Source organism: Pleurodeles waltl, chromosome 9 (assembly GCF_031143425.1).
Source record: "Pleurodeles waltl isolate 20211129_DDA chromosome 9, aPleWal1.hap1.20221129, whole genome shotgun sequence".
In the NCBI taxonomy this organism is placed as follows: Eukaryota; Metazoa; Chordata; class Amphibia; order Caudata; family Salamandridae; genus Pleurodeles; species Pleurodeles waltl.
Genome location: NC_090448.1, coordinates 996,383,490 through 996,405,665, shown reverse-complemented (window position 1 = coordinate 996,405,665; position 22,176 = coordinate 996,383,490). Strand labels below are relative to the sequence as shown.

Below are 22,176 nucleotides of genomic sequence, written 5' to 3'. Positions count from 1 at the left end.
TGCCTGCAGCTGACACAGCTTGTTTTCTAGCAGCTACTTAATTGGTACAGTCTTGAAAAAGCACCATGGCAGTATAATACGTGCTGAATGATCCTGACAAAGAAGAACTGTCCTTAAAATCAAAATTAGGAAGAGCAGCAATTATAAATCCTTTCCTGGTAAAGTGACTAGGAAGTGGTGTGCTGTCGGATTCACAAGATTTTATAGCATGAGCTGCTAACAAGTTCCTGCTTCATACTATGTCATTATAACTTATTTATACACAAATCCTATTTATTTAAGTGATTAGCTCTCTACTTTTTCACTTGTCATAGATTGTGTGGGCAGTCATCATGTGTAGCGGACTTTTCTTTTTTGCTGTGATGTACCGTATTTATCGGCGTATAACACGCACCGGCGTATAACACGCACCTCTTTTTAAGAGGAAATTTCAGAAAAAAAAAAACATTAAATTTTATCGGCGTATAACACGCACACATCATTTGCCCCCTATTTTCAGGGAGAAAAAGTGCGTGTTATACGCCGATAAATACGGTAATTCATAAAACATAATTTTGAAAAGACCATACATTTGCACAGCAAAAGCTTCTCTGTTCATGGGATTGTCTTCCACTTATTCGTTTATATCTTCAAAGCCATCATCAACGTTTTCAGCTTCTGGTCCGAAAAAAATAAAATAATTGTTTGTAACATCTTTGCTTTGCTGATATTAAAGAATGTTGTAACAAATGATAAGACTTCATCAGGCATTCTTGTATACTCCCATGGTTTGCAAAGCTCTTGGGCATCACAAACCTTTTCTTTAGGTCCAAAATCTAAATCTTTCAGGACATTGCTTAAAATGGTTCCAGCTGATTTTACTGCATCCTGTGATCTTATCTTGGCAGCAAGAACTTCAGGAGTCACATCAGCTAAGTACACCATAAGTGGCTCATTCTTTTTGTTAGACTGACAAAAACAAAATCTGTCATGGTACATTCTCACCAGAAAACTTGTAGTTTCATTATTATGGATCAATACACTTACATCAATGTTGACCATTATTTCTCTGATCTCATTTTGTGTGAACCCTTAGCCAGCACTCAAGAGTGGCTTTAAAACTTTATTTGCTTTTTCAAAGAGTGCAAACTTAACTGAAGGCTGGCGGTTATGTTGTTTCTGGTAGCTCATTGTACATTCATATTTTCGAATGAATGCATGCATGCAGTTCGGTTGGGCATACAAATCTGCTGCAAGTACATTCAGCTTGCTGTTTTGATCAGCAGCTCGGCTGAAAACTCCATCTTGGAAGGAACTAGCTGCAGATAAAAACATGTTTGCCCTTTGAGACTCATATACGCTGTACTTTGTTCTTTCATCAGTCCTGTTGTCCCTTGTTCTGGCTAAATGACAGGTAACACATATTGAAGATTCTCTGCTTTCTGATAAGTTGTTGGAGGTGGACGAGGAGTAGCCATCGATCTTCTAAGTGGATGGGCATTGGGTTTGGTTTTCGTTGCTTATTCAGAAGACTCAGATTCCTGTTGTGATTCACTGGTTTCTCCTATTTTTTTACAATTATTTTCCAGGCTTTTTTTCCATTGTATACAACTTGTAGCACTTGTTGTTCCCATGGTAAAACATTTGATCCCCTTCACCCATCAGTTTCAATCTATTGTGAACTTCGTCTTGCCGTATTTCTGCAGCATCTCGAACTCTCTTCTGTCCAGCCACTGTTAATGTTAGCTTTTCTTTCGGATTAGTTTGGCATATGACACATTTCTTTTATTGAAGGAGTTCTCAGATTGTGTAGTTAGCAACACTCTGTCAGGAGGTAAAGATCCTCTGCTACCACCTGCTTTGCTCATATTTATGAATCTGAATCAACAGAAAACCTAAAACAAAAACAATATTAAAGTAAATTGCCAATCTGATGGCTAAAACACATTATAGAGCTGCCATTTTGGAATATGGTGGAAGGGTTGCTCCGAGGAGTTATTTTCTGTCTCTATAAGACTACTTGACCCCCAAAACCTATGTTTTCACACCAAAATAAAGTGTATAGGTTTCATAATTACTGAAATAGTACATCATTACTGCAACACCTCTGCCATTTAAAAAAATGTTTTCCAGAAGAAATTGGCCCGGATTAGCAATATCTAGCCATCCTAAATTACGTTGCCTTCTGATACAAAAACACAAATCAAAAATGAAAATCTGTGGACAACAATTTTGTTTGAGAGGTATATCAAGGGGCCAGAACTATTGGGGGAGAGGAGATGGCCCAAAGTATGACACTCAGGGTTGCAGGAAGCCAAGCCTGTGCAGAGGATGATGTAGATGATGGACAAGCCTCTTCGATTTTGACTTAGCTGACCATTAATTGCTCTAATGTCTCCAGCATTTGTAATGAACTATTGTTTTGCATCAAATACAACACTACAAAGGAGTGAATGACTACCTATGGGACAAGATCTTTCATGATGAATACCGATGAAATTTCCCATTTTGCTTAGCACTTGCAGCTGGAAAGGAACAGGCAATAACATATAAGTTTATTATATGGAGTTCATAAGCATTGTTAACAATCTATATACAATATAGGACTTAAGTTCTGCATGAAGACCAAAGGGACATTATTGCTGGCATTATGAACATTGGGTTTCACTAAATCTTCCAAGAGTCAATCAAATCCAAACGTGGAATCCCATAACAAATTGTGGACAAGTGCACCTATTCAATTGATAAATGAAATAGTTCAACAAAATCTAAATCTATACGAAGTATATCAGGTTAAGATGGCTGTTGTGTATGAACATGGGGTTCGATGTTTCTCAAGAACTGGCTAAAGAATTGAATGAAAAATGGCCTATTGGCGAAAAGAGACATTACACAATCGTGGAAAAGCCCTGACCCCTCATCTCAACAACCCCCAGCCCCGAAGCTGGCACAATGGCGCTTTGGCATGGTTTGATGTGCTGGACAGAAGGAACTGATCTATAGAGCCTGCGGTTCTTGAAAATGTGTAGTAAACGGTGGGATTATTATGGTTTATCTACCAAACTGGATGGTGTGCCCATCATTGACAACTGATGTAATGGGGGTGAGTGGAGGAGGGGGTGGTAACAGAGATGGAGATTTATTGTAAACAATCCTGTATCTTTGTATTTTCTTTGGTATGGTATGGTAGCATGCATTCTCTGTTTTGTAATTAAAAATCCAATAAAATGTGTTTATCAAAAAAAATCAAGATCCTTGCAGCTTAAGCTGCTGGGCATGATTTTAAATCTGCAAGTATCCTTTCTCATGAAACACCTCCACCTTTTCTTTTTCTTGATCTCCTTGCTATCAGCTTACTTGCTGTGTGCAACTTTGTTCCCTTGATTATATGATACACAGGCGAACCAGTTTTGACCCAGACTTATCAGTTATTTGGCCTTCAGTTTGCACTGGACTCTTTCTTACCATATTGAATAGCCTTCTCAACAGTAGACTGTGTTGATGTTTTGCCCCAGTTATGTTAGCATTTGCAAGATTTCTCTGGCTTTGCCATTGCTGGTGTACAGTCTCAAGATGGAACTTGCTGGGAAATTAAGGCTTCCATCTTGCTCTCTTGGCAGTTAATAAATCTAATCCCATTTGGGGGATGGGTATCTTCATCTAACTTATTGACAGCAGGCTATGAGGACTCAGCATGACTTCATTTTGCACGCAGAAAATTTGAGTCCAAAGGTATCACATACTTCCATTGAATTTACAAGGGTTAGACTGACCGACCCCGCAATGTATGCTAAAGCATCTGTTGATCACCTTATCAACGGACCAGATCTTAACTCTTTGGTCAGTTGGAGCATGTAATGCTAAATTCCATACATTTTGTGGTTACATTTACAAACGTTTTCTCAATTCAAACAAATGGAGAAAATAATACGCAGAACGGAAACTGCAAATAGGCACTACTGAGTAGGTGCCAGGCTCTTTTCTGTGGGAATAATACAAGAAGACCTTGAAGAAGTGACAGGAAACAAGAGTAAGATAGTTGGCTTTAGTCAGGTCTGCAGTTCGTGCTCCATTTTGCCAACTTCAGAATGAGGCTATGATTACTAGAATAGTTTGGCTAAAAATGCAGTGGACAACACAGTATAACAAAATAGCAGTGCATTTAAAATGCTTGTTAAAGTGCAATAATGCTAAAGCCTTAGTGTGCTCTAAGCATGTATAAAAAAAAATACAAACAGAAAGGTATATGAAATTTTACGTCCTCACCTGTAAGACTTGCATAGTGTCAGAAATAACAAAGTGCTCATTAGGAGAGCACCTTAGAGCTACTTCATTTATCAGAGGCTCAGCAGATAAATCTTACAAATCAAAAGTGGCCTGCATGCAAACCTTTAGAGCAGACAGCAACTTTCCCTGTCGTAGTTTTATCTTGCTCTCTAAACTGGGCTCACACTATTTGACACACCAAAATGTCAGGGAGGGTAAATCAAACACAAGAGAGGAGCTTGCCAACTGTGCTACAGAATAACTTTGCATTAGGACATTTCCGACATCTCGTGTCAAATGCCCTGTACACAGTGCAGCCAATCTCCAGACGCTGCATTGATAGCTTCACTTTGATTACTAGGAATCAGCTAACTTGCAGCAGGAATTCCAACCTTTAAGTTCCCTTCGCGAAGTACAAGTTCAAATAGCAGCAGTGGAGGAGGGGAGTGATCCTGGGTAGCAGAGGCTGGGATAGATTGTCAGTGAAGAAATCAGTGATCAGTTTAGCATTCCTTGAAGAAACAAGAGTCTGAGAATCCTGTGCTCTTTTTGCGCTTCCTTATCACCTGAGCCCAAGACTGCCCTATAGGTACAGGTAAGGGAGCCAACCAGTTATTAAACAAGCTTGAAGAGGGCCTAGTTATGATTGTGTGAAGACAATGCTTGTAGATGGCAACTTACTGTAGCGGAATGGCATTATTGATGCCTTGGAGAAGCAGTAGTGGCTTTCCCTCACACACACAGCACGGCTGAACAGTGACTTTATTTGCTTGTTAAGCCGGAAGTGATCAGTAGTTGTTCAATTAATGTTCACCACAACAAATCCAGGCATGGTTTATAGGTTGAGTCCAGGGTTCCTTCAGCAGGTACAATGGTTCAACTTGCCTTGCTCTCCTCTTCAGCATCCTTTCTCACCCTTTGGTATTTCTCACGGAAAGGGGGGCATGGGAGCTGCCTCTGGTGACCAGCAGCTCCCCATCCTGCAACACGGTTCCCTCACCTCTTGACTTCCTGAAAGCTGAGTGGAGTGAAGCCACAACCAGTACAGAGGAGTCAGGAATGTCTGAGGCGCACACATACACAGAGGGTACGAGTGCCGCCTGCCATCTCCAAGGGTAAGTGGGAGGAGGGAGGAGAGAGGAGCACATCCATGTCCAATAATATTCAGAGCATAACATTGTCTCACCTGGGTGAGTAAACCGACTGTACATTCACTCACAGGCTTTTTAAAAGCATTGTACCAGATCTTATCCTTAGGGGTCTATGGAATGTTCTTTCACCCCAAAGACATGACAATGACTTACAAAAGTTTTTACTATTTGTTTGCCGTGTTGCCCATTTGAAAAATAGACTACTTATTGTCACTAACACGTTGAAGTATTAACGTGTCTAGTTAACTACACATATCGATACACTTATATGGCACTCATTTTCCAGTCTTGCTGCAGGATGTAAAGAAGGATGTGCTTCAGTGGAGATTATTTCCTTATTTATAATGCCTAGACAGGATCTCAGAAGTAAAGATAAATATTCTGTGTAGACTGCTTTTTGTGTTTTTTTTCAATTTCACAAGTCCATTTTAAAAATGAAGTTTAGATGGAACTCTAGAGCAGCGCAATTGCATTTTCTTAGTGAATGTTCTCAGAGGAGTCCAAAAGTATTAGACACACCTGATTTGGTTTCCTGGCATGCAAAGACTGCAGAACCTGTAATGTAGGAATATCACAAACACTCCTCTATAGGCCTGGGAATCCTAGACTACCACAAGGGGACTGATAACATTTCTTTCCCACAAACTTTAATTCACTATAACTTGAAGTCTCCCCATCAGGATGGCATACAACCATGGAGAAAGGAGGACTGCTGCACAAAAGAGGACTTGTTTAAGACCTTGTACATTAGGTTCCTTACAACCTGCAAAAAAGATTTTGGATATTAGACGGTAAGAGATTTTGCTGACAACAGATGCACCTTTGATACATGGAGTACAACAGTGAGCTAGAGAATACCCTGTAAGAAAAGTATTACAATCTTTGCCTGTACCTAACCTAAGAGCTAGTGCAAGAGATTTGGAGGCTGGTACTCACTTTTTAAGAGACTTCAGCTGGCAATATATGGAAAGATGGGATTAAATACTTGGGGAAGAGGAGGTATGGAAATTATTGGGAGATCTTTAGAGGGATATCACTAGCCACATTTTTAAACAGAATAGCCCCTTAAAATAACAAGTTGGCATTTGATCCCTGACCAACTATAGATGATGTTACCAGGGACACCTAGTACATGCTGGAGACTATATAGAAATGTTGGTACAACACTCCTTAATTGTTTGTTGTGTTCTTCGTTTTGAAGCATATTGGAAGGGGGTGTTGGCAGCCATTAACTATGTAGATTTCCCCATGCCTGCTGACCCCAGCACAGTAGGTTTGGATCTCCACCTGATGGACTGGACGAGTCCACTCAAAACAAAGCCACGGTTCCCCTACTAAATGATATAGAAGTGGGACAGGGGAAATACATCAACAAAATAAGAAAAACCCACCTTCATATATGGTTCCAAAAATATGCAATCCTTAAATGAGAAAAAAAAAATCATCAAGCCAACATCCTACATATGTATACATCTCCATATGTTTTATAACAATTTCTTTCTCATCCATTTATCAAATAATCAATGTATTGTATATTTCAGTGCTATAGATGTATATACACAATACCCTATCACTCCTGGGCCAGTAATGACAAAAACAGATTAACATTTAGAGAACCTTACATACAAATCATCACAATCATACTATTAAAAACAAACAAGGACAGTACATATGCACAAAAGATTCAATAAACTCTTTTTTCTCATTTAAGGATTCTGTATTTTTGGAACCATATATGAAGGTGGCTTTTTCTTATTTTGTTTTCTGGACGAAACCACTGCCATACTTTGCAAATTAGAGTTTCTTTTATTACTGATAGCCAAGATAGTTATCACACAACACTGGGACAAGACCTCTGAGTCAACACTCCATTTGAGACATCTAAACCTCTGGGAAACTGTGACCTTAAAGAGACCTACAAGGCATTTCACTTGTGATAGAGACGATTTCTGTCTGTTTGGTGCTTTGTGCTGTTCTACATGGGAAGTGAATGTATAGACCTGACTTTTCCTGTCTGGTTGAAAGTCTTGTGACTCTTGGACAAAATGAAGAAGCTTACTCCTCCATACTTTTTATTTGGTATTCTTCGGGTTCCTATGTCCTTCTGTAAGATGTTTCATTTTTGTGTTTAGGGGTAAGACTCATGAAGCTTAGGGTTGGAAGTTTATCACCACAAGTTTGTACCACAAGTCTATACTGCACATAGTTTTGTAACTGTGGGATTGCTACCTCACTGAATGACTTTGGTTTTCACCATGGCTTTTGCATTACGATAAAAAGAAAATTTAAAAAGTAGGTGCCTTCAATTACATTTGCCTCTTTATTTGAAATATAGCATATTAATTACAATTTCTTGTTCTATAATTTATTCAACCTTGATGCTTAATTTAGTCCTCTATTGGTGCATAATTTCAATGACCCTGACGGCAATGTTCTTCCTGTTATTTCACAGGTGGTATATCGTTGAAACTTGATTGTCTTGAGAACTGCACCCTCACATGTTATTGGGGATGTAGTGTTCAAAAACTTCAAGAAGCTCTACAGAAACATGTTTACTGCTTTCGGATCCGGGTGCCACAAAACTTGGAGGAGGCTTTGGACAGTGAATATCTTTATCGAGCTCAACATAAGTATCCTTTGACTTTAACTGTACTGTGAAGTAAAGTAGAAGTAGTAATTAGGATTGTGTGTGCACACAGAGTTCATGTATTATTGAACATGTACAACCAGTTAACATAAATATTTTACTAATATTTCCCCACCATAACTCTTCTTTTCAACTTTACTTGATCTTGAAGATGTATGATGGTATTATTTTATTATTGCAATGAGTGTTGAAGTGATCCTTAGAATAGAGCATTGAGTCTCACCATGCAGGATGTGTGGGAGTGTTGGCTGCTCCAGAGTAAGGTCACTGGATATATCCATATCATCATGTACACCAGCATCCCATGCCAGTGTACTTTTAAAACCAGTGTTATGTATAACTTTAGCCTTGTTGGTTAAATTGTGATGAACAAGGACAACAGAATCTTCAGTGGTAAGTGCTTGATTTGTGAAAGAATGAGTATTGTTGCTCAAAGCTTTGCTTGGATGTCCGCAGTCAGTGCTGTTAAATATGGGCACTCCCAATACCAAGGCTGCATAGTCTTTATTCCACCTCTTGTCTCTTTAATCCTCTACCAGACATACACTAGTTCATAATCTCAATCTTGCAAGTGCCTGCTTTCTCCCTTTATGATATTTTTCCATTGTTTTCAACCTCTGTGTTTCTGCTTTGTGTGGTTTCCTCTTTTGCTCTCAGTAAACGCCTAATGCAGAAAAATAAGGGCTGATCATCAGAAATGGATGGCTTATTATACAAAAGACCAAGAATTAAACACGTTGTCCCTGACAACGTGGGACCATCTTGTGACTTTATCTCAATCTTACCTTAACTGTTTCCTTAAGGCTGATGTTTGAAAGGAACTATTCGCAACTCTAAAAGATACAGCAGATCTATCTTCTATTGCTACTCAAAGAACCAAATCACTGAATTGTCAAACTGTTCTAATATTTTGAAGACACGGCTAAGAGTTCTAGGTCCTTGCTTAAGTGCTAGTAAGGTGCAAAAACAAAAAAACTACACAAGGGTAGGATCACAGCCACTCACTCTTAATTTGACTTCCAAAAAATGTAGACAAAGGAGATGCTTCAAATAATAACCAAAGTAATGGCACATGATGGTAATCTTTGTAGCTACAAAATTATTAAAGAGTAAAAGGCAGTTATTGCCACTTTAATCAAACATTTTGTAAACAGTGCTTTAAAATCGAGCACTGCTCCTGGACAGATTAAATAACAATAGGTGCTACCTTTGCTAACCCAGTAACAGAAAAAAACGAAAATCCATAAAATTCTCAAATGCTCCTTTCACACATTACATTTTGAAAAAGCTGCCACCACACAGTATTACTAATAAGTAGAATGTAACCACCTTCTTGTAAATTGACAATCTGGTTTCAGAACCAATTCAGATACTCAAGCATTGCTGAGTGATGCCAAAATTTCTATTTTCAAAGTCTTAGACAACGACGGCCCTGCAATTGTGATGCATTTGGATTTGCCTGCAGCATATGATACCCTGGATTATAACATCATGATCTACAGACTATAAGAAGCTACATGAATGTCTGGATGCCCTTGCAGTCAAGTGGTTTGGTTCATTTTTAACCCCTTGGGTGCCTGGGATGTAACGGTTACGTCCTGTGCAGCACCATTTGGGAACCCAGGACGTAACCATTACATCCTGCACCCAGCCCTCGGGGGAAGCGCTAGCACTCCCCCCCCCAAGTGCCTCCCACCCCTCTCCCATGGGCGGGGCTGGAAGGGGAATCACTTCCCCTTCTAACCCTGACCCCCTCCCCAGTGACATCTGATGATGTCAGCTCGCGATTGTGCGCTGACCTCATCAGAGGTCGCCTCCCATCGCCCTGGAAGCATGGCTTCCAGCGCGACAGAGGAGAAACAGATTCCTTTCTCCTCTGTACAGGGGCAGGGGAGGTCAGGGAGGCATGAAAGAGAAGGAAAGGTTTTTTCTTCCATTTTCATGTCTCTCAGAGCATTCCTGCAGGAATGCCACTAGTCACCAGGGATTTTATTTTTGTTTGTTTATTTGTATAAGGGGAAGGACCCCTTAGGCAAGGGTCGCTCCCCAGGAGGCAATTTTAATAATTAGACCTTATCTGCCCACCCCCACCTCCAGGGGCAGATCAGCCTAAATTAATTTGGCCGATCTGCACCCAGGGGGGGCAGAAGCCACTAGACACCAATGATTTGTTTTTTTTTTGTTTACATTTGTAAGGGGAGCGACCCCTTAGGCAAGGGTCTCTCCCGGGGGCAATTTTTTTATTAGGTCTTTTCTGCCCCCCTGGGAGCAGATTATCCTATATTAATTAGGCCAATCGGGCACATGCCACTAGACACCAGGGATTTGTTTTGTTGTTGTTTACATTTATAAGGGGAGTGACCCCTTAGGCAAGGGTCGCTCCCCTTGGGGCAGATCGGCCTATTTTAATTAGGCTGATCTGCCCCCAAGAGGGGCAGAAAGCCCACCAGACACCAAGGAAGATTTTGTTTCCAAAAAGAGGGTGGGGGTATGGCCATATCCCCACCCCAAATAAAGGGGGACAAAGTTGTTCTGCCCACCGGTGGGCAGATGGGGCAATTACCCCCGATCCACACCCCGGGGGGGCATAATGCCTATTAGATGCCAGGGATTAAAAAAATAAATTGTGGGGTGGTGGCTACCAACCAGTATGGGCATGGTTATGCCCCCACCCCAACTGAAATGGGTAACAGTCTTTCAACTCTACCCCCCACGGCACACTAAAACGTCTTATCCTACGGCAAGAAGGAGAACATTTCATTATTTGGGGTTTTGGTTTTACATTTGGCCCATGAGAGCATGTCTAATTCTCAAAATTGTCCCACTTGGAATGTTGAGGGCTGCACCTTTTGGACTTTGGGACGCTGCCATGTAGAAAAATCTACGAGACCTAGACACATCTGAAAATTAAGCATCTGGGGGAGTCCAGGGTGGTGTGCTTCACATGCACCCGAACCATTTTCTTACCCACAATGCCCTGCAAATCTCCAACTTTGCTGGAGATCACACACTTTCCCCACATTTTTGTGATGGAACCTTCCAGAATCTGCAGGAATACACAAAATTCCTACCACCCAGCATTGTCGCATCTATACCGATAAAAATTCTGCCCCACTTGTCAGCCCAAAAATGTTTTTTTCCAAACTACCCTTTTGGACCCACTTTGGTTCCCCCTCATTTTAGACATGTTTTTGGCTCATCCCTGTCACAGGCACTTGGCCCACCTACACAAGTGGGGTATAATTTTTACCAGGATACTGAGGGGAACATTGGTTGTTAGGAAATTTGTGCCGGTGCACTGACCCCACACAGAAATGTGGGAAAAATGTGATTTTTGTTAGCTAAATTTAAGGGTTTGCTGAGGATTCTCTGTAAGAAAACACTGGGGGATCCACGCAAGTCACACCTCCCTGGACACCCTTGGGTGTCTAGTTTTCAGAAATGTTTGGGTTTGGTAGGTTTCCCTATATGGTTGCTGAGCCCAGGACCAAAAAGCAGGTGACCACCCCACCCCCCACCATCCCGCAAAAAAAAGTGTATTTTTGTATTTGATAATTTAGACGTTTGGTCTGGGGGAACGCTGGGTAGAAGGAAGTTTGTGGCTCCCCTCAGATTAGATTCTGGGTAACAGAACCTGGTGAGAGCACCACAAGTTACCCCATCCTGGGTTCCTCTACGTGTCTAGTTTTCAGAAATGTCCAGGTTTGCTAAGTTTTCCTAGGTGCCGGCTCAGCTAGAGGCCAAAATCCACAGCTAGGCACTTTGCAAAAAACAGGTCTGTTTTCTTTGGGAAAATGTGATGTGTCCATGTTGTGTTTTGGGGCATTTCCTGTCGCGGGAACTAGGACTACCCACACAAGTGAGGGGCCATTTTTATCGGGAGACTTGAGGGGAATGCTGGATAAAAGGAAATTTGTGGCTCCTCTCAGATTCCAGAACTTTCTATCACCCAAATGAGAGGAAAAAGTGTTTTGTTTGCCAAATTTTGAGGTTTACCTAGGATTCTGGGGAACAGAACCTGGTGCGAGCCCCACAAGTCACCCAATCCTGGATTCCTCTAGGTGTCTAGTTTTAAAAAATGCACAGGTTTCCCTAGGTGCAGGCTGAGCTAGAGGCCAAAATCCACAGCTAGGCACTTTCCAAAAAACACATCAGATTTTAATGTATAAAATGTGATGTGTCCATGTTGCGTTTCCTGTCACGGGCATTAGGCCTAACCACACAAGTGAGGTACCATTTTTATCAGGAGGCTTGGGGGAACACAGAATAGCAGAACAAGTGTTATTGCCCCTTGTCTTTCTCCACATTTTTTCCTTCCAAATGTAAGACAGTGTGTAAAAAAGACGTCTATTTGAGAAATGCCCTGTATTTCACTTGCTAGTGTGGGCACCCCAAGATTCAGAGATGTGCAAATAACCACTGCTCCTCAACACCTTATCTTGTGCCCGTTTCGGAAATACAAAGGTTTTCTTGATACCTATTTTTCACTCTTTATATTTCGGCAACTGAATTGCTGTATACCCGGTATACAATGAAAACCCATTGCAAGGTGCAGCTCCTTTATTGGCTCTGGGTACCTAGGGTTCTTGATGAACCTACAAGCCCTATATATCCCCGCAACCAGAGGAGTCCAGCAGACGTAACGGTGTATTACTTTTGAAAATCTGACATCACAGGATAAAGTTACAGAGTAAAACGTGGAAAAAAGGGCTGTTTTTTCACCTCAATTTCATTTTTTTTTTTTTTATTCCAGTTATCTTCTGTAGGAAGACCTTGTAAAATGCAACTGTCAGCATTCAGGACAAATAGAGCAGTGAGCCTTTACTGAAATTGAAATGCTTGGCCTGAGAGAGGAGGAATAAGGCAATCCATATGTTGAACAGACAATTGCGAGTGCAGAGAACGAGACTACATTCTGGCATATTAGAGGCAAGGTCAGGTGGGCACTTAAACATGAAGAACAAGTCATTTTTAAAACCTTCTTCCAGTCACTTTATGCTTGCGAGCAAGAAAATTGAGGGAGATAAATGTCTTTGTTTGACCATATACAATTCTATTCCTAGCAAGGCAAGGTATGGAGGCTGTTACGACACACATTAATAGGATATTGACACTCATAGCCATTAAAAATATGAGTCCCTGCAAGATGCCAGGCCATGATGTGCTTCCTGCTGGCATTTAAAAAATAGTTTTTCCTACAGATGGGCACTGAAATGAATAAGACCAGTAATTGTTTAGTGCAGAAAGTGGGTGTAATGCTTTCAATGTAAGGTACATCACCTTAGTACCTAAGCTGGGCAGAGGCTCCGAGGAATGTACATCATTGAGGCCAATCACCTTCTGGTGATTCAGATGGTAAAATCTTCACTAAACTTCTGGCTCATAGATTTAGGGGGTTATTCTAACTTTGGAGGAGTGTTAATCCGTCCCAAAAGTGACGGTAAAGTGACGGATATACCACCAGCCGTATTACGAGTTCCATAGGATATAATGGACTTGTAATACGGCTGGTGGTAAATCCGTCACTTTTCCGTCACTTTTGGGACGGATTAACACCTCCTCCAAAGTTAGAATAACCCCCTTAATGTTCTAATGACTTTTTCTAATTGAGATTAAGTGGAGGTTATCAAACAATGACAGCACACCTAGTGGACAAAGCTATAAGGATTACATTCCAAAGTTTTTGATGTCCCTTGATGCAGAGAAGGTATTTGATTGCAAGAGCTGGCCCTATCTAGATAGGACAGGCCCTGATGCTAGCATAGGTGTTGGCTACAGATGTGTCCCTATATGCTAGCATTAGAGTTTATACAGGCAGTCAGATAGCTTTCTCTTAATATAGGAGATGTGGCAGGGATGCTTGCTTTCCCCCCTGTTATTTGTCTTGGTGGTGGAACCACTTGTGATAGAAGTCAGAAATCACCCACATATAAAGGGGTCCAGATTTAGTGGACAGACATACAAAGAGTGTCTTTTCGTCCATGATGTGCTGCTCACACTAACACAACCGGAGAAGTCGGTACCTACACTTTTTGAATTACTTGATTATTTTTTAGAGTGTCGGGAATCCTGAGTAAATAAACACATCCACACTTCTAAATGTATCTGTCCTACTGAGTTACCAGCTATAACAAAGTTGCTCAATGATGTAGGTACTTGTGAATCTGAAGTATTTGGGCAAGCCAACTGGAGTACTGCTATGCAGCTAATTGACTTCAATTGCACAGCCACATTTTAGAATATCTTCGGTGCTGGTGCCTGCTTTTCTTGGCTAGGCTGTGTCCATGTTCTGAAAATGAATGGCTTACCCCACTTAATATATCTGTTCCAAACTTGGCTTGTCTGAACTCATTGTACTTCAGGGAAAACTGATTTTATTTTTATGGGCAGATAGTATGGCACAGTTCAGTAAAGATGTCTGGTAGTTAGGGAGTGCATTGTGTGGACTTCTGTAAATACTAGGTAGGTCACTATAGGACCTTGCATGGCTGGTTAGAAGCCATAAGCCATGAAACACATACCAGGCATCACTGGTGAAGTCTGTCCTGGATAGGGTAGTGGCTAGGAGATAACTGAAATCCTTCCTGTCATTTAACCCACCTATTCATGACAATCCCAGCATTTTACCTACAATGAAGATGGAGGCCTTCAGGAATTAGAAGAGCAGGGAATGTCCGCTGTGCTTTGACTTATTCTATCAAGAGCCAATCTGATTTGGGGGCGGGGTTGGGGGTAACATAATTTTGATACAATGCAGTACTTACAATTATGCCACTGGGGACAGTACCCATCCATTAAGAAAGGTGCGACCACACCACAGACAAAGTTTGAAACTTACATTAGAAAATATGGTGGTACCTCGGGCTTCCAATATGTATAACATCCGACGTAACATCCTAGAAGAGTCTGTAAGAATACACATGGGTTTTGTAGAAGCGATGAAGGTGGTCATCTCTAGGTAATTCACTTGGGTATAAGGACTGGTCTGATTTGTGGGATACTATTTCACAGATGTTCAAATCGTCCTGTATAGTGAATCCGCCTACAGAATAATGTACCATTGATACCACTTTACTTTCTAATAATTGCTGGATGCGAGATAGAGGAGGTTTCCTTTCTGCATATTTGGTGGTAATGTGTGTACATACAAACAATCTGGAAGAAGTTGTAGAAGGAGGTTTTGGGATTATTGATATGAGAAGACCAGAGGTTTACCTCGTTGGTTGTAAGACTGCCTCAGGTGGAGGGCACGAACAGGGCTACTGGGGCTTGCACTGTGATTCCGTAAACCTTGGCAGGCATTTGTAATGGAGAAACTTTCTCAAGACTTAATGGGCACGGAGCCCAGGTTTGGAAACATTTGGAAGACTGGTTTTGATAAAGCCCCTGTAGCTGTTCTCGTAATTTGCTTATGGTGACTCAAAAGGAATAGTTGAAAACCTTTTACAAGCCTCCTCTGGAACTACTCAATTGTATGAGTCTTTAGCTACTCAATTAGAAATGACCTTTCCACCCAACTCTTATTTAAATTTATACAAAACATAGAAACCCATTATGCTTGTTTTCTGTTGATCTTTGTTTGATTTTTCAAAATAAATTATACTGAAAAACAAGTCTGTCATTATTTTCTTTTATGGCATCCACTACTTTTGAACAATGATCAACACGTTTGACTTGTTCTTGTAATATTCCCTGGAGCCTTTTCACAGTACCAAGATATAATGATATTGGTAATGCAGATTATTTCAATTCTGCTTTCCTGTAATATAGATTTAGGAGCCTGAGTGTGACTCAAGTCAAGTAAGTTGGTGCCCTGGAGGGTCACCCTTTTGATCCAGGGCAGTCCTTTGGTCATGGGTACCGGTTTGCAATGGCAGTACCCTAAATGGATTTGTCAGCTACACAGGTTCAGTTATGGATAATCTTCTGGTGCGCCCGACAAATATTAAAGGGCCTTGGGAATAGGTCGGCAATAATCGAAATACGTCACCCATGTCAGTAAGCAAACTTGCGATTTTTGGCTTATTGGGTTTGCAGATGTGGTGTACCTTTGAAACGGCCAATCTCAGTTAAGAAATTTCCAATTCCAATATTATAGTTGGCCATTTGTCATGGATTCTTCTGCTTTGTCCTTAATAAACAGGTATTCAATTTCACCATAGAGCTAGAACCGTTCCCTCTTTACAATGAAAAATACATGTTTTATACTTGGTCATGTTGTGATGTTTTTGACAGATGTGTAAATGGAACTGTAGGTAATAATACAGATGCCTAGTGTCAGTAATTAATTTTTCCTTAACATTATTGAAAGTGTTGAGTTAAATTCCAAAGAAGATAAATTGTGTCAGATACCAGAAGATGAAGAAATTGAAGATTTTGGTACTGTTCCTAGAACCCGCTATCCACTGGTTGCTCTATTAACATTGGCAAATGAAGATGACCGAGAGGTGTATGACATTGTAAGTAAATTTAAAGTTATGAAAAATAAACAGTTACTGGTCAGTCATGTTATGAAATGTGTATCAATGTATCACAAGCTTGATATCTTTGTTTGAGCTTTTTTTTAAATCTGTTTATTTTGGCCACCAAAATCGTTTTCATAATGTGAAGTGTGTTGCCTAAAAGATTTTTTTTTAAACATGAAATGAATACATTCAGTACGCTATAGGTGGTTAAGCTTTCCGCACACTTGACTTTACTTATGGCCACATCTACAATTATCAGTGCAATAACATCAGAAATTATACAAAAAATATTTTCAGGACTATAATTTTAACTTGGGTAAAACTTCATACTGAGAGTATTTTCAGACGTTTTTGAATGTGACTACTTTTTTTAAGCATATGTTTGCATTTGGTATTTCAATTCCTATCACTTGGGGCTACCATGCGAACTCAGAACAAGATCTCAAAATCCTCACAACACAGTGACCTGTGGTAGAGGGAAAACTGCTTCTGTATATGCAGCGCTAAAACTTTACAAATTGTAATGGGTAGTGATATTAATAATACCTTTTTCCTTCCCTGACCAACAATGCTCCCATCCCAGTAGAAAAAGTAAAAAAAAAAAAAAAAAAAAAAAAAAAAAAACATGAGCTTTGTGATTGGCATATATGTTTTCCTTAGTGAATTGCATTGTTGAGAGGCTTATACTACCAAAGAGCACACAAAGGAATACAGTCCTGTTCCTAAATTCTGAACATCCAAAGGCGGCTAATGAGATCAGCAATTAAACAGTGGTTATTACAAATTGTTTGTAAGTCCTTTGTCTACGTCCCGAGAGTCTGAGTAAGTCCTCTCTAAGTAATATTTTCTAGTCAGTATCAAGCATAAAGTCCAACATGTGATCAGTCAGTGAAACTTTATACCATATTCAAATATTTCTTTTAAAAAAAGGTGCTCCAAGAATATCAAAATATGACGGGGCAGTGCACATGAGTTGTAAGCAAAGGGACATAAAATGAATAATAGCAACTCACGATAGGCAGAGATCTCTTGGCTACCACAAGTGGAGCTGTTGAATAGGGCTAATGGTGCCGATCCTGATTTATTACCAAGATACAAAATATTTGTAAACAGTCCAAAAGTAAAAGGTTTTTGAAGTTTCTACCTCCCCTAGGAAATTATTTAATTCATTTTATTAACATCACACTGCATTTACTTGACTTGTGGCAGCAAAAAGTAGTGCAGGCAGTTGTAGACCAGATTTAATAACCGTCTTTAGCTGTACCAAATGATCATAGTGAGAAAGGCTTTGATAATATAAAAACAAATATAAGGAAGGGAGTATTTCATTATCCAAGACACATTAGTGTCAAAGTTACAAATATCAACAACAGTTAAGGAAGTACTTTCAGGACAAAGAAATTAAATAACAGTGCTGCTGCAGTTATGTCAGAGTAATATCTGCTAATTTATTTTTGGAAATGAGAGGGATACAGAGGCTCATCAAAGGTTTGACACACCGACCTCAAAGGTTCTGCATGGTAAAACCTTCAATCCCACATATGGCTACAAAAAAAGGCTAGATTTTGAGGTCTCTTAATAAAAATATTCACAAGAAGGTACAGGGAAAATTACACCGTAAATTTTTATTTTTCAAGAATTGAGCAACCGTCAGCCAACATGTTTCGCCACACACGGCGCTTCATCAGGGCCAATGTCTAATAACAAAAGCCAATGTACAGTAGTCACTATCATAATAAAAAGAGAACAAAGACAGAAAGGAGTTAAAAAAATTCTAAAAATGATATTGGAAGGAAATAAAACGTAACAGAAATATAGATTATAAATCCCATTTGGGTCGTTTTCTTAGAAGAAACTAATTTCTTCAGCAGCTCAGTGTATTTAAAAGATGGAACAGAAAACCAAAAGAAAAGAGCAATTGTAGATAAGAAAAGTAATGAAAGGAAAAAGTTGTAAACTGAAATCAATTGGGTGTGTAACAAACATGATCACATAAGTTCCTACCAAAAATAAACAATGAAAATGGACAAATTGTAAGAAATGTACTAAAAATGAAACATAAAATTACCCATTCAACTTGAAGAAAACACAAAGTGACCCATTAGAATTGATGAAAACTCCAGGGGACTGAATAAAAGCTTTCCAATTAGATAAGTTAATGGAATAAAGAGAAAACCGCTAGTGATCTCATGACCAAAATGTGCTCTAAACAATAACAAACAAAAATAAATAAAGTCATACCAAAACAGTATTTTCAGATTACACAATCAATAATTATATCTTTAAACTATTGTCAAAGAAATAGAATTCCTGGTAGAGTCTGTCATCTGAAATATAGATTATAGAAATATAATTAAATTCAGGAATATCCAATCACCTGCAGGACACACATTGTCAGTATTTACATAGAGAAAAACTCAAACAAGGTCTGATATTTGCATGGTATTGGGTTGAACGAAACAGAGTACAGTGCATGAGTATATAGTCCAAATGCCACTGAAAAAAGAACACCCAGTTACTCAATGAGAAGTGACTGCGTCAACGTGGGAGGGATCACAAATGGAAAATGTAATAAAACAAATTTGGTGGTTATTTATACACAAAAGCCTACTGTGGTAAGAAAGTAAAATTGTGATGCCACTAAGAAAATTAACGGTGAGAAGATAGTCATCGACAACACTTAGGGCCTGATTACGAGTTTGGCAGATAGGACTACTCCATCACAAACATGACAGATATCCCGTCCTCCGTAGAGGATATAATGTAACTTGTATTACGGTGGATGGGATATCTGTCACATTTGTGATGGAGTAATCCCCTCTGCCAAACTCTTAATGAGGCCCTTAATTTTAAACGGAGACAGACAGGTGCTGTGAGACACTGAGCTACATACAACAAGTGTCTGAAACATGCAATGCACAAGAAAATAGGATGTGCAGTTTGGAGCAACTCCCAGGAACATATAAGTTGTTGCTAAATAAAATTGTAATAAATAAGCAATTTGAAAAGGAGAAATAGCATGCGCAAGTGGTCCGGACAAGCGTGACAAAACAAAACACCCAATGTGTTGGGTAAAGGGTGCGAGTGGAATTATTGTATATCCGATTGTTAACCTTAAAGGTTCTCTAAGGTTTTCTCACCGATAGCTGAGATCAGGGATTCAGACATTAATATAGCATTAAATAACTGTCACAATGCTTTGTCCACAGCATTCGACAAAATGGCACCCCTTAAACACTCCAAACATGTCCCTTCCAGGCCTCATGCACCTTGGTTTTCTATTGAACTAAGTACTCTGAAAGCAGGGTGCAAAAAGCTGGAAAAACGCTGGCACCATTCAAAAACTGTAAATGGCAAAGCAGCTTATATATCTGCTCTATCTGAATATCCTGCCCTTTTCAGAAAAACTAGGAGGGGTTTTACTTGCAGCAAGATTAGGAATGCGGGCAACTGTTCTAAAGAGCTGTATAAAGTGCTCAATAATTTAATAAAGGCTCGTGCCTGTGCCTCAATCATTCCAGCATCTCAACAACTATGTAACACCTTAGCTGACTTTTTCAAGAACAAGATTGATGCCACATAAAATACATTTTCGACTAATCAGGTTCAGATCAACTCCATCTTACAGACGGTGCCCCTTAGTGATTCTACTCCGCACTGGGACAGGTTTGAACTTCTCACTCTAGACCATATTTTAGGGTTACTGATCAAAGCCAAATCTGGCTCACCTATGGATGTATGTCCCCCTAGGATTTTGGCCAATCTAGCAGTGGTGTTAGCCCCTTCCATCTTATCCCTATTTAACCTCTCTTTATGGTCAGCTAAATTACCATTAGCCCGGAAGACTGCTCTGGTATCCCCTGTACTCAAAACCCAATGCAGATCCTAAAGGCCTCTCTAATTATCGTTCCATAGCTCTCCTTCCGCTGTTGAGGAAAGTGCTGGAAAGCTGTGTTAGTAAACAGCTCATGGCATTTCTGGAGGACCTGCTATTCTTGATCCTTTCCCATCGGGATTTAGAGCTGCCCGCAACACAAAGACTACACTGGTTGCAGTCACAGATTCCATTCTCTTTCTTTGGATGCACGTGTCCCTGCTATGCTTGTGTTGTTAGATCTTTCAGCAACTTTCGATACGGTTTCTGATGCGACATTGATTAGTAGATGCATGAAACTGGTGTCAGAGGTAATGTCCCTTGAAGGGTGGTTTGCTTTTAGAAGGCCAAACACAAACAATTATTCTGGATCCATTCAGATCTCGCATGGGATCCATCAACAGTGTGTTGTAGGGCTTATCATTGAGACTGAGGCTGTTTAACATCTATGTTACTGTTTAACATCTATGTTGCTCCTTTGGCTCAGATTGTTAAAGCATCTGGTTTTGAAGTAATCTCTTAAGCTAATGATACCCAGTTGATCATCTCTCTCGGACAGGTCATTGACGGTGCTAAGCACCTATTTCGTGCTGCATAAGGAGTATTGTGGGCTCGGCTGTCAAAGAACTGTCTTAATTTGAACAGTGAGAAAACTGCAATTCTGCTGTTTACCTGTGGTCCCTTGACAGGTGGCCTCCTGAACTGGGGTTGGCCCCCTGCCCAAGTCAGTCCGCAAAAAAAATATGGGTGTTAAATCAGATCAGGAGCTGTCTATGAAAAGTCAAATAACTGATATAAGAGGAACTTGCTTTGCTACCATGCAGCTTTTGAGGAAAGTCTTCATTTGGCTTCTATCATCAGCTGGGAAAACGCTGATCCAGGCTCTGGTAATCGGACATTTTGATTATAGCATTGCTTTGTTTACGGAAGGGAACGGCACCCTTCTGTCCAAACTTAAGGTGGTGCGAAATACGGCTGCCCTCCCAGTTTGTAACCTTCTGGCAGGCTCTCCCTCTGCGCCCAATTTCAGAGCCCATCAATGGCTTCCGGTTAGACAGCGGACTGTTTTCAAAATATGCTGCCTTAACAACAAACTTTTGATGGGTAAAGCTCCTTTGTACTTGAAAGATAAATTAGGCTTTCATTATCGTACGTGCACGCTAATATCCAGCGATAAGGCATTTCTGACCATTCCCCGCATTTGTGCCTTGAGACATGGTGACAGAGTGCTCTCCTACACTGCCCACAAGGCACGGAATCCACTTCCATTCAATCTCGCTGTTGCTCTAATTTAGCCAAATTCAAAACTTGGCTGTTTTAGGTGATCTATGCGGGTTATTTGTAGGCCTAGCGCCAGCATACACTTTTGGGTGTGATTCTTTGTGCTTTACTAAGTGGATATAACATTGACAGAACACTCAGAGAGAGACAGTGCTAATTACCACTGGCTGACACCGCTTTTTAACAATTGTCTGAAAAGAAGAAAAAAAGAAAGGCATTTGTTGGAAAGTGCAAGTGGTTTAACACGCGTCCCGGGTCAACACAGACATGCTCTAAATTGAATGCGCGTGTGCGCCTCTGTGTACCAAGTATCACAAGAATCATACAATAGACAAGTATAAGAAGAGTGTTGTAAAATTCTTAACCCAAATATAGGGAAGTGCCAAAAAATTGCAACATGGCTGAAAACAGTGCAACATACAGGAAAAATCCCAAAGACTAATTAAAGACTGGCTGGGGAAAAAAAGCATATACCGGCAAATTAACTGCATATTGAGTCAGCCGGCAGTAAAC

At 40.2% G+C, this 22,176-nt stretch overlaps 1 protein-coding gene across 3 annotated transcripts in view; it reads left to right on the top strand.

Annotated features, from left to right (window-relative positions):
• Nucleotides 1-22,176, top strand: part of CGRRF1 (cell growth regulator with ring finger domain 1) — a 107,729-nt gene that overhangs the window by 28,473 nt on the left and 57,080 nt on the right. For all 3 annotated transcript variants that reach the window (XM_069208544.1, XM_069208543.1, XM_069208545.1), the window contains exons 3-4: nucleotides 7,849-8,026; nucleotides 16,355-16,502. In XM_069208544.1, coding sequence (XP_069064645.1) covers nucleotides 7,849-8,026; nucleotides 16,355-16,502 — 326 coding nt within the window. The remainder of the gene's footprint in view (nucleotides 1-7,848; nucleotides 8,027-16,354; nucleotides 16,503-22,176) is intronic.